General features: G+C 36.8%; 5 protein-coding genes across 5 annotated transcripts; 1 reads left to right on the forward strand and 4 right to left on the reverse strand.

Annotated features, from left to right (window-relative positions):
• Positions 1 to 113: 113 nt before the first annotated feature.
• LOC17883488 (probable methyltransferase PMT12) lies at positions 114 to 3,834 on the forward strand. The gene is made up of 9 exons (XM_006287134.2): positions 114 to 865; positions 944 to 1,093; positions 1,190 to 1,460; positions 1,758 to 1,868; positions 2,186 to 2,345; positions 2,526 to 2,783; positions 2,870 to 2,992; positions 3,170 to 3,247; positions 3,347 to 3,834. Exons 1-9 carry the CDS (start codon positions 212 to 214, stop codon positions 3,600 to 3,602), a joined length of 2,061 nt encoding a protein of 686 aa, XP_006287196.1. The 5' UTR covers positions 114 to 211; the 3' UTR covers positions 3,603 to 3,834.
• Positions 3,835 to 3,930: 96 nt separating this feature from the next.
• Positions 3,931 to 5,785, reverse strand: LOC17883737 (tropinone reductase homolog At5g06060). The gene is made up of 5 exons (XM_006290135.2): positions 5,614 to 5,785; positions 5,133 to 5,340; positions 4,750 to 4,963; positions 4,563 to 4,669; positions 3,931 to 4,307 (listed from the first exon to the last, which is right to left on the reverse strand). Exons 1-5 carry the CDS (start codon positions 5,682 to 5,684, stop codon positions 4,122 to 4,124), a joined length of 786 nt encoding a protein of 261 aa, XP_006290197.1. The 5' UTR covers positions 5,685 to 5,785; the 3' UTR covers positions 3,931 to 4,121.
• A 268-nt stretch (positions 5,786 to 6,053) lies between these two features.
• LOC17883985 (tropinone reductase homolog At5g06060) lies at positions 6,054 to 8,007 on the reverse strand. The gene is made up of 5 exons (XM_006288415.2): positions 7,890 to 8,007; positions 7,543 to 7,750; positions 6,904 to 7,120; positions 6,718 to 6,824; positions 6,054 to 6,480 (listed from the first exon to the last, which is right to left on the reverse strand). Exons 1-5 carry the CDS (start codon positions 7,961 to 7,963, stop codon positions 6,295 to 6,297), a joined length of 792 nt encoding a protein of 263 aa, XP_006288477.1. The 5' UTR covers positions 7,964 to 8,007; the 3' UTR covers positions 6,054 to 6,294.
• A 2,498-nt stretch (positions 8,008 to 10,505) lies between these two features.
• Positions 10,506 to 11,186, reverse strand: LOC17883873 (probable transcriptional regulator RABBIT EARS). Its single transcript, XM_006289368.1, has one exon. The coding sequence runs from the start codon at positions 11,184 to 11,186 to the stop codon at positions 10,506 to 10,508; it is 681 nt and encodes a 226-aa protein (XP_006289430.1).
• Positions 11,187 to 13,036: 1,850 nt separating this feature from the next.
• Positions 13,037 to 13,705, reverse strand: LOC17881591 (LOB domain-containing protein 33). Its single transcript, XM_006289360.1, has 2 exons — positions 13,424 to 13,705; positions 13,037 to 13,318 (listed from the first exon to the last, which is right to left on the reverse strand). Exons 1-2 carry the CDS (start codon positions 13,703 to 13,705, stop codon positions 13,037 to 13,039), a joined length of 564 nt encoding a protein of 187 aa, XP_006289422.1.
• Between the last annotated feature and the right edge of the window lie 1,232 nt (positions 13,706 to 14,937).

The following is a 14,937-nucleotide window of genomic DNA, read 5'->3' on the forward strand; positions in this document are numbered from 1 at the left end:
AAATTTATACATCACTATCTATTCCGTAAAATATACTTTTAAAAATAAAAATAAAATTAAAAAAAAACAAAAAAAGTCCCTCGCCCACGAAATTGAACTTTAATTAGGTTGGAGATTGCTTCATTCATCACTATCAGTCTGAGGATTCCCCGGGAAAATAAAGAAACTCTTAGTCACTGCTAAGCGTAATGTGTCTGAGAATCCGACGCTAATGAAGCTCTTCGTCGGTACCAATCTGCTCAGAAACTCTGTTTTCCTCAAGATCTCCCTCTTTGTCTTGATCTCCGTTGCTTGTTTCTTCCTCGGTAAGCATTGGTCTGAGGATGGCTTTCGCCGCCTCCTCTTCTTCTCCGCCGAGCCTTCTCGCTCTTCCATTGTCGCACTCTCTCCTGATTTTGGAAAATCCTATAATATCTCTGGTTTGATCTCCCAGAGTCACCCGTTTTTGCCACCGTCTTTGTCACCACCACCACCACCGCCGCCGCCGCCAGATTCTGTTGACCTGAAGGTGTTTGGGATCGTTAACGAGAATGGAACAATGTCTGATGAGTTCCAGATTGGGGATTACGACGCTGGGTCGGCGGAGACGTTGGGAAATCAGACGGAATTCGAGAGTAGTGATGACGGTGACACTAAAACCACCACGGCCACGGTTACTGTGAGGCAATTCGAGATCTGTTCGGAGGATATGACGGAGTACATTCCTTGTTTGGATAATGTTGAAGCCATCAAAAGGCTCAATTCGACGGCGCGTGGTGAGCGTTTCGAACGGAATTGCCCCAAACAAGGGACGGGATTGAATTGCACCGTTCCTATTCCCAATGGATACCGTTCTCCGATTCCGTGGCCAAGAAGCCGTGATGAGGTATTTGTCAAATCTCTCTCTTCTGATTTTGTCGTTGGTTTGATTTTGTATTCCCAATGGATTGGTTTTTGTTAACAGCTGTGGTTCAACAATGTTCCACATACTCGACTTGTTGAAGACAAAGGTGGTCAAAACTGGATTTACAAAGAGAATGACAAATTCAAGTTTCCTGGCGGTGGTACTCAGTTTATACATGGTGCTGATCAGTATTTGGATCAGATCTCTCAGGTTATATTTGATTTTTATGACTCAACGTGAAAAATATTTGCTTCTTTGGTCACTTCAGTCTGATGTTACTGTTTTTTCTTTTCGTTGCATGTCTAGATGATTCCTGATATCAGCTTTGGTAATCATACACGAGTTGTTCTTGACATTGGATGTGGTGTAGCAAGTTTTGGTGCCTACTTAATGTCGAGAAATGTCTTGACGATGTCCATAGCTCCAAAGGATGTTCATGAGAACCAGATACAGTTTGCTCTTGAGCGTGGTGTTCCTGCAATGGTGGCAGCATTCACAACACGTCGATTGTTGTACCCAAGCCAAGCTTTTGATTTGGTTCATTGTTCAAGGTGTAGAATCAACTGGACTCGTGATGGTATGAAAATCTGTTATCACACTGTTTACTTATTACAAACTTATAGACATAAATCTTGTGTAAATTCAGTTGCACAAACTTTTACCTGTTCCTTCTACCATGGTTAATTTTTGTTTTTGCTCTTTTTTTTTATAAACCATGCTATCGCTCTGTGCCTCCTAGAGTTAAAACTGTGCTCTGCTGACTGATGTGTCATTTAATATCAAAAATTATCAGTAAAAGGTCAAACTGAACACTAAGTATTTCTAAGCTTCTACTGACAGATTCTCATGTATTTTCATTGTCTTTCATATGAAGATGGGATCCTGCTCCTTGAAGTCAATAGGATGCTTCGTGCCGGAGGATATTTTGTTTGGGCAGCACAACCTGTATATAAGCATGAAAAGGCCTTGGAAGAACAGTGGGAAGGTACATTCCATGCAGCTTAATAGTTCATTTCTGCGTTTAAGAAGTGTTGGTTTTAGTGATACAAGCATTCCAACCAAAGCTCTTTTGGTTGAAAACTCTCGAATTTTCTAGGGAGAAAGCTCCGAAAGCTACTACCTACACTTCAGTGCTGAATTTTTTTTATTTTATTTTTCTTGGTCAGTTTGCCTATCAAAATATATTTAGAGCATGTCTTTTCTTTCTGCAAGGATATATATATATATATATATATATATATATAGTCTCTTATTTGAGACCATGCTTGTATGTGATTAAGAAATATTTTTTCATTTTTCCAGAGATGCTTAACCTTACCACTAGACTGTGCTGGGTTCTTGTAAAGAAGGAGGGATATATAGCAATCTGGCAGAAGCCTGTAAATAACACTTGTTATCTAAGTCGTGCTGCAGGAGTCATTCCTCCTTTGTGTGGTTCTGAAGATGACCCAGATAATGTTTGGTATGTTTGTGATACCCTAATATTTTCAATTCTTTTAGCTGCCAAATTAAGAATTCACATTGAGATACTGCTTTGGTTCCCAATCTTGACATTGACGGATTGACCAAGATTTGTTTGATTCTGCAACTTCTTGTATCCTATGATTGTGTCACCTCTAAACTGTTTTTGTGATTAAGTTAGGTACGTAGATCTGAAGGCATGCATCACTAGGATTAAAGAAAATGGATATGGAGCAAATCTTGTTCCTTGGCCAGCCCGTTTGCAGATCCCTCCGGATAGGCTGCAGACAATACAAATTGATTCTTACATTGCCCGAAAAGAGCTCTTTGTGGCTGAATCAAAGTACTGGAAAGAAATAATAGCAAACTATGTGAATGCCCTACACTGGAAGCAGATAGGACTTAGAAATGTCTTGGACATGAGAGCTGGATTTGGCGGGCATGTTTTCTCCTTGCAATGATCTAGTAGACACAACCGAAATGGCTGCTTCATATTTTACTGAATTTTTTCTTCTTTTTTGGCAGATTTGCGGCTGCATTAGCTGATCTAAAGGTTGATTGCTGGGTTCTCAATGTTATCCCAGTCAGCGGTCCGAACACATTGCCTGTTATATATGATCGTGGACTACTAGGAGTAATGCATGATTGGTATAAATACTTCTTACTGCAAATATACAACCGCAAAAGTATAGGATCGTTATCTCTTGCCATGGTCTTTGATTGCTGTTACATTTTCCTCATTCTGAATTCTTTTTGAGGCCATAGATCACACAATAACATTGTATAAAGTGACACCGCTCAAAACATTAATATTTTTCTATTCAGGTGTGAACCTTTTGATACTTACCCAAGAACCTATGATTTGCTGCATGCCGCGGGACTATTTTCCATTGAAAGAAAAAGGTAACAGCAGCCACGTTGTTGTCCATAATGAATTATACTCTTCAATCCTTTTCCCATTGAAGTATTACAAACTTTGTTTTGGTTGGTGGCCTTGTTTAGGTGCAACATGACAACGATAATGCTAGAGATGGACCGGATTTTGAGGCCTGGAGGACGTGTATACATACGGGATACCATCAACGTGATGAGTGAGCTTCAAGAGATTGGAAAGGCGATGAGGTGGCACACGAGCTTACGCGAAACTGCTGAAGGACCTCACGCAAGTTACAGGGTTCTCTTATGCGAAAAGTGGTTTGACTCGTCAGAGAAACATCATACCAAGAAGAAGAGGAAGACAAAAGGAAAAAGAGCTTGAGATATCTATAGAGTACAAGTGTTGGGCAAAAAAATTCTAGGAGTCTTTGATCAATCGTTAGTTTAGTTGGGACTTGGGAGGCTTTTGGAATTTTAGAAAAGTTAGGGACGCTAGAACAAACTCTGTTTCAGCTTGTAAAGTTTTGGTGTTTTAGGTTCCCTCTTTTGATTGAGACCGGTTCAAACTCACTTAACCCATATATATATATATATATCACCTGCTGTTTACATAATCTAGATAGAGTCGGCAAGACACGACACTGGTTGATCCATGATACTTATACGGAATGCTTGTCCATGAAAATACTAATATCTAAATCAATAACAAATGTTGGAAGTCTATATATATGTTGCATAACTGTATTGTACCTTGATTTGTTCAATGATTATTTTTAAAATACAAATGTCAGGAAATTACTGCAGCTTTAAAAACATCACAGAAACAAAAACCAAGGAGCTAAAACCTCATACAACGGATTCTTGCTTTACTAGTAAGTAAAGGAGCGATGAGGGATTTTGGCTACTTAACGTAACTGAAACCGTTGATGGTAAATCCTCCATCAACGGAAATGACCTGTCCAGTAATGTAAGATGCTGCGGGAAGACATAGGAAAGCAACCAGCGACGCGACTTCCTCAGGTTCTCCAACGCGGCCAAGTGGGGTTCGTGAGACTACGGCCTCCAAATAATCTTGCTTCTCAAGTAGCTGCATAAGAACATCATAACAATAGTATTATCTTTAGTTTTGTTCTGATATTCACATAACATCATTCAATGTTCCTTTTCAGTAAAACCAATCAGGTTACTAATGAATTTTGATACAGTCTCAGTTTAAACATTTTTGTTCGCCTTAATTTATGCCAACACTATTTTTCTCTTACAACTTAAAAGTCTAAGAATCTAAGTGAAACACTGTACCATACGCATTAGTTTAGGTAAAGTAGAGCATAGGAATTGATACCGATTCCACAAGTGAGGTCTTGATGTACCACGGCGCTACGCAATTGGTTCTGATGTTGTCGCTTGCCCACTCACAAGCTAGATTTCTTGCAAGCTGATTAAGTGCTCCTGAAAAACAACAGTAATTTGATCTACTTTTACGTTTCTTTATTTTTGGTTTCTCTGAATAATGAAGACCATAGACTCACCTTTAGTAGCAGCATAAATAGATCCACTGCAACGCACCAGACCAGCAACGGAGGAAATGAACACAATGTTTCCGACTCCAGAAGCTTTAAGAAGAGGATGAGCAATTTGGGATAAATGGAAAGCAGATTCTAAGTTAGTCGTCATGATATTTGCATATTCCTCGCCTGAGTAGTCGACAGTTGGTTTCCTGATATTAATTCCAACATTGTTTATCTGAATGACAAAAAAAAAAATGTTGAGAAATTTTCAGGTGGGTGAAACATATGGAAACTATTTCAAGATCAACGACGATCCTGATCACAATGCTGAGAGAAAAAAAGAAAAAAAGAAAAAAAAAAAGAGAGTCAGTTTGAACAATATCTTGCAAGAGAAGGGAACTTACAAGGATGTTGAGCTTGCCACTGAAGGTGGAAGACACTTCCTGAATCAACTTATCCCTCTGATTCCTAACTGAAGCATCACAAACCGAGCCAGAAACCACTAAACCACTGGATTTCCAATCATCCAAGCATGCATCTAGCTCTTCCTGGCTCCTTGAACAAGTATAAACTTTTGCACCAAACTTTGCAAGTTCCTCCACTACTGCTCGCCTAAAGAGTATATTATATACCCCAGAAGAAATCCCAGAGAATTATTAATTCAATACTCATTCTATTCATATGTTGCCAGGGGAAAGTCAATCTGGAGGTACAACAAACAGTTTTATCAAACAAACCCATAAGAATCAATCACTATACACAAGTTTAGAAACAATCACAGAATAAACTAAACCATGCAGCCAAAAACAACTCGGAAACGGAAAAACGTCGCAAAGTTTGACAGCCGTGGGATGGAAGCGAATTGACAAGAGAAGAGAGAAAAACCCGATTCCACGAGTACCGCCGGTTACCAGAGCCGTTTTCCCGGCGAGGGACCATCTTTTGTCAGTCTCCATTGTCACGCTCACGCTTTCTCCTCCAGGATTCTCACACTATCTTCCCGGGTGCCTCGATTCAACTCCGCCGGCGGAAATACTACTATTGAGCCTCAATTCACGATAGGCAACATTATGATCTCACGGCCCATTTATGATCTAACGGCCCATTGAGTTTATGAAATTAACAACTTCGGGTGAGATAAGATATTCTCTTAAGCAAAATCTTCCTCTAAGATATCCTCGTTAAGGATGCCCTAATAGTATATTGGATTGAAGATTTCACCAAACTTTTTCATCATCTCTTCCCAGCATTTGTCGGAAGTCTTAACCAAAAGAAAAAGAAAATGGTAAAACTCCCAAGTTTTTCACTCCCAAGTTCTTCACCTGTTTAATCTACATGAGCCGGTGCATTTGATTTATTCACTGACCATTTTTGTAATACAAATGTGATGACATTACAGAACTTTAAAGACGTTTTATGATACAAATGTGAGGATACTACACAACTTTAAAAACGTCACAAGAACTAAACAAAACCAAAGAAACAAAGACAAACGAGACCAACGAGCAAATACCTCAGAGAAAGGATTCTTGCTTTATTAGTAAAGTGGCAATGAGAGGTTTTGGCTTACTTAACATAGCTGAAACCGTTCACTGTGAATCCTCCATCAACGGAAATGACCTGTCCGGTAATGTAGGAGGCTGCTGGAAGGCAAAGGAAAGCAACCAGCGACGCGACTTCCTCTGGTTCTCCAACCCTCCCAAGTGGGGTCCGCGATACTATGGCCTCCACAAATTCTTTCTTCTCAAGCAGCTGCATAACAGCATAAAAGAGAACTCTGATTATCTTCTGATATTGACATACATTATCCAATGCTTCTTTTTGGTCAACTGTGTTATAATTTTGATTTGCTATTAGTTTAAACATTTTGGATAGGTTTGATTTATATGCGGACCCATACTCTTTTTTCTCCTACAACTTTATCAATCTAAGTGAAACAATGTTCCATATGCTAAATCTTTAGGGCATAGTAGAGTATAGAAACAATACCGATTCCACCAGTGAGGTCTTAATGTACCATGGTGCCACGCAATTAGTTCTGATGTTGTCACTTGCCCACTCGCAAGCTAGATTTCTTGTAAGTTGATTAAGCGCTCCTGGGAAAACAACCCCAATGTTACCTACTTTTACTCTCTTGTATTTTTGGGTTTCTCTGAATAAAAAACATTGGCTTACCTTTAGTTGCACCATAGATAGCTCCACTGGAAAGATGCACCAGGCCAGCAACAGAGGAGATGAACACAATGTTTCCGACCCCAGATGCTTTAAGAAGAGGATGAGCAATTTGGGATATATGGAAAGCGGATTCTAAGTTGGTCGACATGATTTTTGCATATTCCTCGCTTGAGTAATCAATTGCTGGTTTCCTGATATTAGTTCCAACATTGTTTATCTGAATACAAAACAAAGTTGAGAAATTTTCAGAAAGGCAAAGAACGGATTCAAACCCTTATACTTGTTCCAGTAATGTTAACCATGTTATATAACATATCTTGCATAATAGATGGGAGTTGCATGATGAGATCAACAAGCATCACTATATGGTACAGCAAAAAAAATGTAAGCCTTACATTACATGTATTGAATTGACAGAAGAAAGCTAAAATTCAAAGCAAAAACACCACAAGTCTAAACCATTTCAATGCTAAGACCAAAAAAATATAGAAACCTGATCAAAAGTATGTGAGATTGGTTCAAAAATTGTTCTACCTGATACAAATACAAGGATACCGAGCTAATGCGTTTTATGATTACACGATTGGTGATGTGTAGAACCTCATCAAAAAAAACAACAAGGATGAGAAGAGAACTTACAAGGATGTTGAGCTTGCCGCTGAAGGCAGACGAAACATCCTGAATCAACTTATCCCTCTGATCCCTAACCGAAGCATCACAAACCGAGCCAGTCACCACAAAACCATTGGATTTCCAATCATTCAAGCATGCATTTAGCTCTTCCTGGTTCCTTGAACAAGTATGAACCTTTGCCCCAAACCTTGCAAGCTCCTCCACAACAGCTCGCCTAATGAATTATATTACCCCAGGGGGAAAAAACAATACCATAGATTACGAATTCAATATACTCATACAAGCAAATTACGAATTCTTCATTCATTATATCACCAAAATCAGAAATCGGAGAATCTAGAGGAGAGACAAACCCGATTCCACGAGTCCCGCCGGTTACCAGAGCGGTTTTACCGGCGAGTGTCCACCTTTGGTTAGTAGTCTCCATTGTCACGCTCACGCACTCTCCTCCTTGGAATCTCTTGTGTGAGCTGTGAGCATCAGTGAACTAAACCGACGGTTGAGATATTCCTACTGGGCCTCGACTCACGATGGGTCCATTTATTATGTGCTCACAGCCCATTATGTTCATTATACAATCATCTACCTTAACAATAAAATAATATTTTAATTTTGCAAATTATAACCATAAAAAAAAAATGTAATTTTTATTTCTTTTAAGGGGGGTGATACTCCCATTTGACTTTGGATGCATATTGATGCACACGGTTTCTGAAGGTGTAGTTGTAATGCGAAGAAGCAGAACAAAGAGCCAGAAAAGGAAAGTGCATTGAAACAAGAGGCAAAAGAAAAGGTTACTATATTAGTAAATTCTAATGGACAAATCATTTTGTTTCTTTTTTTAAAGAGCTAACCAGAAAAAATGAATGTTGATGAATAATGAGAAAAGGAAGCATGAGCATGTGCATTCTGAACTATCCTTTAAAAGCTCTCGCTCTCTCTCTATTATATCTTTGTTTTACACTAAAGAAGTCACCTATTTTGCAACTCTATCTCCCAACCTTTCACTTTCCTATTGTATGCATTCTTGACATATATAAAATAAGACATAATTCTTAACACAATAGATATGTAATGATGGCGCAACTTCAAGTTGAGTTTCTTGAATGGGAAAGCAATGACAACAGAGAATTTAGACTTTTTCACTTTACATGTTTGTGTATATAGGTGTTGTATCTCAAAATTACTTTGTGGGGGGGGGGGGGGGTACAATCAAAACACAGATATGTGTAAATACAACTGGAGAGTTTCAAAATACTGCATCAAAAACATAAATTGTATTGTTTGGCTAGAAATTAAAAAATAAACCACCAAATTATCCTTAAACTATAAAAAAAAAAAAAAAGAGGGAATTAATTAAATAGAAAAAGAAAGAAAGTGAGAATAAGAAGAAGAGCACATTGAATATTCAGAAGCAGAGTTTCCTAAAAGAGGAAATGATGTAACGGCGGGTGGTTACAAGTTATGACATAAATTCCTTTTTTACATTTTCTTTGTTGAGTTAACTTCTCCTTCTACACTTTGCAGCTACAGAGCAGAGTCTGTGGGTTCTTTTCAAATTCTCTGTCTCTTTTTTTTATTAATTTTAAACTGAAGATCAGTTTGGTTTGGATGCTTCGTAATATTTCATGAGGTTTCCTCTTTTAGACAACGTTGAAATACGATGCCTCTCCCTTTTCAAACCATATTTTTCCTTTATAACCATCGGTTTCATTCTTTCTTTCTCTCTTTTTTCTTTTCTTTTCTTTTCTTTCCTAAATGTTATTTGTAGCATCGATTTCACGTGTGAGCTTTCACATTATGTTTCGAGATCAACAAATATAGCTCATATATATTAGTATATATATAAATAAAAAGAGTTCAACATACAAACGTTAGCGTATGTTTATATAAGGAGCTGTAAATTGTGAAAAGACCACTCTCACTTCCTCCTATTAGATTTTTTACCCTTCTCCTCGTAGTATTATAGTCCCATACAGTCAGAACAGATTACATGTATATGTATGTGTTATAGTATGTTCGTATCTGTTGGTTTGATGTGAACAAACAATAATCATCTGTTCCCGCATATGCACATTACATTTCTATTTAATTCCACCATTAATATTTTCATAGTCCATTTTCCTGTTTATCAAGAGAAATATTGAAAAAACAAAGAACACTGTTCAGTATATGTTCTCTCTGATACAATTTTTATTGATTTGTATAACTACAAAAGTTAACTAGTTAGAAAAGTAAATTTCGAGGTTCCTACTATTTCCAAACATATAAAAACACAATGATCAATACTGTTTTCATGTGCCAACCACTGATATAGCAATAGATGTACAAATAATGCTAATTTAGATTTGGACATCTGTAAAAGCTTATAGTAAACATTGATTATGTTTCCGCTATTTACAAGTATAAGACCCAGTTATAGGCTATATATATACACTATATATCAGCTCTTAAGATCATTACAGTAGCTAGCTAGGTTAAACAATTTATACTAGTTTGTTTCTTATTTTTATGTTTTCGTTGTAATACTATATGATAATCCCGTCTCTAATTTCTCCTACAGCTATCGGCAGTTCACATGGAATACTAGGGTTAGTAATTTTCATCAACGTTATCTTTTTTTTTTTTTTTAATTTGCCAACCAGTGATTTATTATTTAAGTTTTTCATCACCAAGAAACTCAATCAACTACAATCTTTCGAAGAGGATGGGCATAAATTTTGAAAACCAAATCAGTGAGAAAGTTACATCATTTAGTAATAAGAAAATTAAAAAGAAAAACAAAATATCTAGATTATCTTATATTGAATTACAGCAGAGACTTAATGTGTTGACTTTTTTTTTCCATAAGATAAAAATATTACTATATCAAAGCCAACACTACAGAACCTACTCTCTTTTCACTCTTGAGATTAGAGACAGTTTAACTTCTTCTTTTTGGCAATCTCATTTAACTATTAGGACTTAGGCTAGTTAACCTTTGGCGGATCAGCTCCTAGCCTTAGCTCAAGATCCAACTCATCGTGATGACCGTTGATCTTGGAAACTCCAATGACCAGCCCTAACATCATTGGAAATCTTGAAACATCCGTCTTTGCCTTCTTCCATGACGAAGATGATCCGTTAAATAGTTGCTTCTTCCGTGGACCAAACTCAGAACTCAGTAGACCGACAGATAAGTCAGTCTTGACTTCACCTTTGTCATGCTCAAATCTTTTGGTAGGATTTTCTAAAACGTTGTTATTACAGACAATACTTATCTCTCTCTTAGTTCCATTAGGCTTTCTTAATTCTTCTTGGACAAGAACCTTCGATCCCACGTCAAGAACTTGTTGCGGTTGTTGTTGATGGCGATCGTATTCAGGAGGCGTGGCTTGGTCAGTTGATGACGGTGATAATGATTGTTGTTTGAGTCGAGCTCTGTCTCTTCGATGAACGTTCATGTGACCGCCTAGTGCTTGCGCCGACTTGAACTCTCTCCCGCAAAAGCTGCATGAGTAAGACCTCGGCGGCCACATGCAACCGCCTCCGCCGCCATACTCCTCAACCGCTCTCTCTTCCCCAAACGGCCAGAAGGAAAGCGCGTCTGAAGATGGTTTCGTCACCACCGGTCTAAGCTTCATCGACATCAAGCATTCTCCTCTTTCCATCACACACACACACGGACGCATATATATAAGTAGAAGATGATTAATTAAGAGAGTTTTTTGTTTTGTTTTGAGGGAGAGAAGTATGTAGACTTACACGCACGTCGACATATATAAAGAGAGACGCATATAGATATATGTGTATGTGAAAGTATATGGTTAACGCATTGAATGTGAGAAAGCTACGTCGAGAACCATGAGTAAATAGGGAGAGACTTTGATGGGGAAAGTTCTCTTTTACTTTAGTTACTCGTATGTCTTCACTCTATATTAAATATTTTGATATGAATAATTAGTTGGCGAGCTTTGATTCGATAGTAGCTAAATTAATGCCAAACGCAGCTTAAGTTTTCCACGAGTCTACAAAATTAATAAGTTGATTAGAGTCGATATATTTATAATAACCCCCTAATAATATGACAAAAACGATGGTTTAATTTGAAATATATGTATTGGACAACAACATGTTAGTTTTATGGAGTCTAAAACATACACCATCTTTTGTATGTGGCTGTGTTGTGATGACTACAGTAGACCAACAGATTAATTTATTATTTATATGATCTAGTCTAGCTAATAAGACAATGGAGCCGTGGGATAGTGATATTAAATTATGCTATCTTGTGATTATCTACAATTATTATACAGATGATAAGTAGAGATCTTCGCCTGAAATTAAGAGTATTTTTATAAAGATGTTGATTGAAGGACTCATATATCAAGAGGTTTCTACCTATAATTTGTCTCCACATTACGGGTTTTCAGACAGTACGATAGAAAAATACAAAACGAGATTGGAGTACAAAGTATCCAAACTGAAGTTACTTAATTAGAACGCCAAAATATAAGAGATAATATACTATTGTCATAAGAAAAAATGTGATAACATGACTTTCATTTTCGATTGTATATTATTGTTTTTTTGCAGTTGAGTGATTTTGTTGAGTAAAAGTAAAAAAACACACTGCCTGATGATATATGTGGTTTCATTTTCGATTGTAGGACTGCCTGTGTGGCTGAAGCAAAAGTAACATATCTATAGAGGATTTTGGGCTTAAGGTGGCGGCTTAGACTTAGATGAGCCAATGGGCTCCTAAGAAAATACCAGACTTGGCTCCTTAGAAAATACTAGAGTTTGATATTGGATCTACATAGAAATTTCTAGCATACGCTAACTAAGATGATAACTACATTAGATATAAATTGATGTAGTGTTGCTTAGCAAACATATTTCGATTTACATTGATGTGGTGTTGCTTGCTTAAAATGACATTTCGAAAGACTATATGCTTATCAATCATACCAAATTGATGGAATTAGCCGTCTCTCTTATAATCAAATAAAAATTCAAGCATTCCCATAGGTAATTAATGATTAATTTTGTCTGTCAATAAGTCAAAATTACCAACAATGTTAGTTACAAATTAGGCTCATTACTACATAGTGAATATCTTAAAAGTTCAAAACATGAGAATAAGTTTTTTTCCTGGATCAACCATGAGAATAAGGTTAAAACCAACATTTCTCCTATCAAAGATAAATAGTACTATATCAGATCAATTAGAGCATAACCCAATGAGAAACAGACATTTTTACATATAGAGAGACCCCTCTCACTTAAAACGAAATACATATTCTTTAATAATCCAATTTTAATTGGAGAATTAAGATCTTCTTAATTAATCCTTAGCAAATTGCATATGACAAATAACGCGAATGCAAATAAAACGACCGAAACAAGAAACAAATTAAAACAAAACCATGCATGCTAAATTGCTAATGCTCCACCCATCTCTTCTAATAATACATAGAATTGCGCATTCTTTTATGGATCCATCATTTATAGTTCGCGTCTAGTTTTGTGATGCGTAGTAATAATAATCCGTGTTCTGAAGCCATGTATGATTCACGACCATTTCATCTGAGTTCATGAAGAACCCATCAACACAGTTTCTTCCGTCGTCATGATTGTTCCAAACACTGATCTCGTCGACGAAATTGGTCGTATCCACTGTTGTCACCTGATTCACAAACTCCGGTACGTTGGTATTAAGGTGTGAACCGTTTTGATTAGAGTACGATAAGTTCGTCATCTGTGATCCAAGAAACTCAATTTCTTCTTGTAAACTCACAACCTAATCAACCAAACCCACCAAGCAACGTGATCAGTCTGTTTCAAGAAAACAAAAAAAAAACCCTAACTTATAAAATTAACAATATCGTTAAAAGGTTAAAAATACCTGTTGATGAAGAGCGAAGATGTGAGCAACGCAGCCATAAACAGGATCACGCATGCGAGAGAGAGCCTCGTAGGAGATAGTGATAGCAGCGACGCTTCGTTGATGAAGAGGCAACTGAAGTAAATGTTTCGAGACATTGCTTGCGCCAAAGACTTTGTGGACCGCTGCAAAATGGGATGAAGCTTGTTCGTAGCTGAAGTAAGGAGAGAAGACGCAGTCGCAGGTGCACTTCCTCCTTAGGAACTTGCATGCTCCACATGATGATGATCCATGACCTGCCATTTCTTTTTTTCTGTTAATTTGCTTTTACTCTGTTTTTTGTTTTGTGGTTTTTCTTTTAACCTTTTGTTAGATTGAGACAAATCACGTCGGTTTATATAAGCCCCACCACTAAAAGTTCTTGAAAGAAGGGCAAAAGAGTTTTTGAGATAAACATCTATCACTTTTGTATCTTTAATATATATATATTTTTCTGTACTTAAATGATCATTCTCATGGCTAGTTGAAAGGTACAGTTTCATAAAAATTACAATTTAATCACGATTATCACAGAATAGTTGTAAATCACTAAAACATACGGTTTTAGTACATGTATTTTTATATGGAATTTACTGACTACTTGCATGGGTTATTCAAAATTTTTAATTTTTAATTTATTTGGATCAGTATTTTTTTTTCCCTGTAAAACCAACATGATTCAATGCTTGTCATCCTCCAAAGTAATTCTTCTTCGTTTAGATTAATATCATATGTAATATTCGTTTTAACATTTTCATTTCCTTAAAAAGAACAATTAGTATAAAATTCAAGTTTTATTGATGATACAGGCCAGTTACATGTGGCCGCTCGCACTGCCGCAGTATTTGGATTTTCTTACATATATACAAAATGTAGTTACGTACGTAACAGAAAGATTAGAACCGGATACAAATAACAAACCTATTCGAGTGAGTACGTCTAACTTTGAGAGAGTCTACTCCTAATTAAATCCTATCTACTAGTATAAAATTGGTTTATCTTAATTTCTTGGGGACTGCGTCGTGGCCTACATTTTCATGCTTGTTTTGGGCAAGCACTTGTATTTTTTAATGGCTTAAAGCCCCTTTCAAATTTTCTTCAAAAGTTATTATAATAATTATGTTTTGGCTAAATTCGTCTTTCTTTCCTTAGTCATCTATTGTTACACTAGTCTTTAGCCTTTAGGGAAATGATAAAGTATTGGCTGGGATCCAAATGCAGCCATTTTGCATGGTGATTCAAACAAAAAAGGTACAGTATCTTAGAAATTAGAAAGGTCAATCCCCCCTCCCCCATCAATTTGTTGTACATTGAACTTATTGATGAAGCCAATTTAGGTTTTTCTTACGCTAAGTAAACCTAGAGATACTACCATCAAATCCAAAAAAAAAAAAAGAGCTGTTTTAATGTCACGATCTGATTTAAAAAAAAAAATCCTATGAATGAGGGAACTCTTATGTTATAAAATCTATGATAATGAGCAATACTCTCGGAAC

Source organism: Capsella rubella, unplaced genomic scaffold (assembly GCF_000375325.1).
Source record: "Capsella rubella cultivar Monte Gargano unplaced genomic scaffold, Caprub1_0 scaffold_6, whole genome shotgun sequence".
NCBI classification, from domain to species: domain Eukaryota; kingdom Viridiplantae; phylum Streptophyta; class Magnoliopsida; order Brassicales; family Brassicaceae; genus Capsella; species Capsella rubella.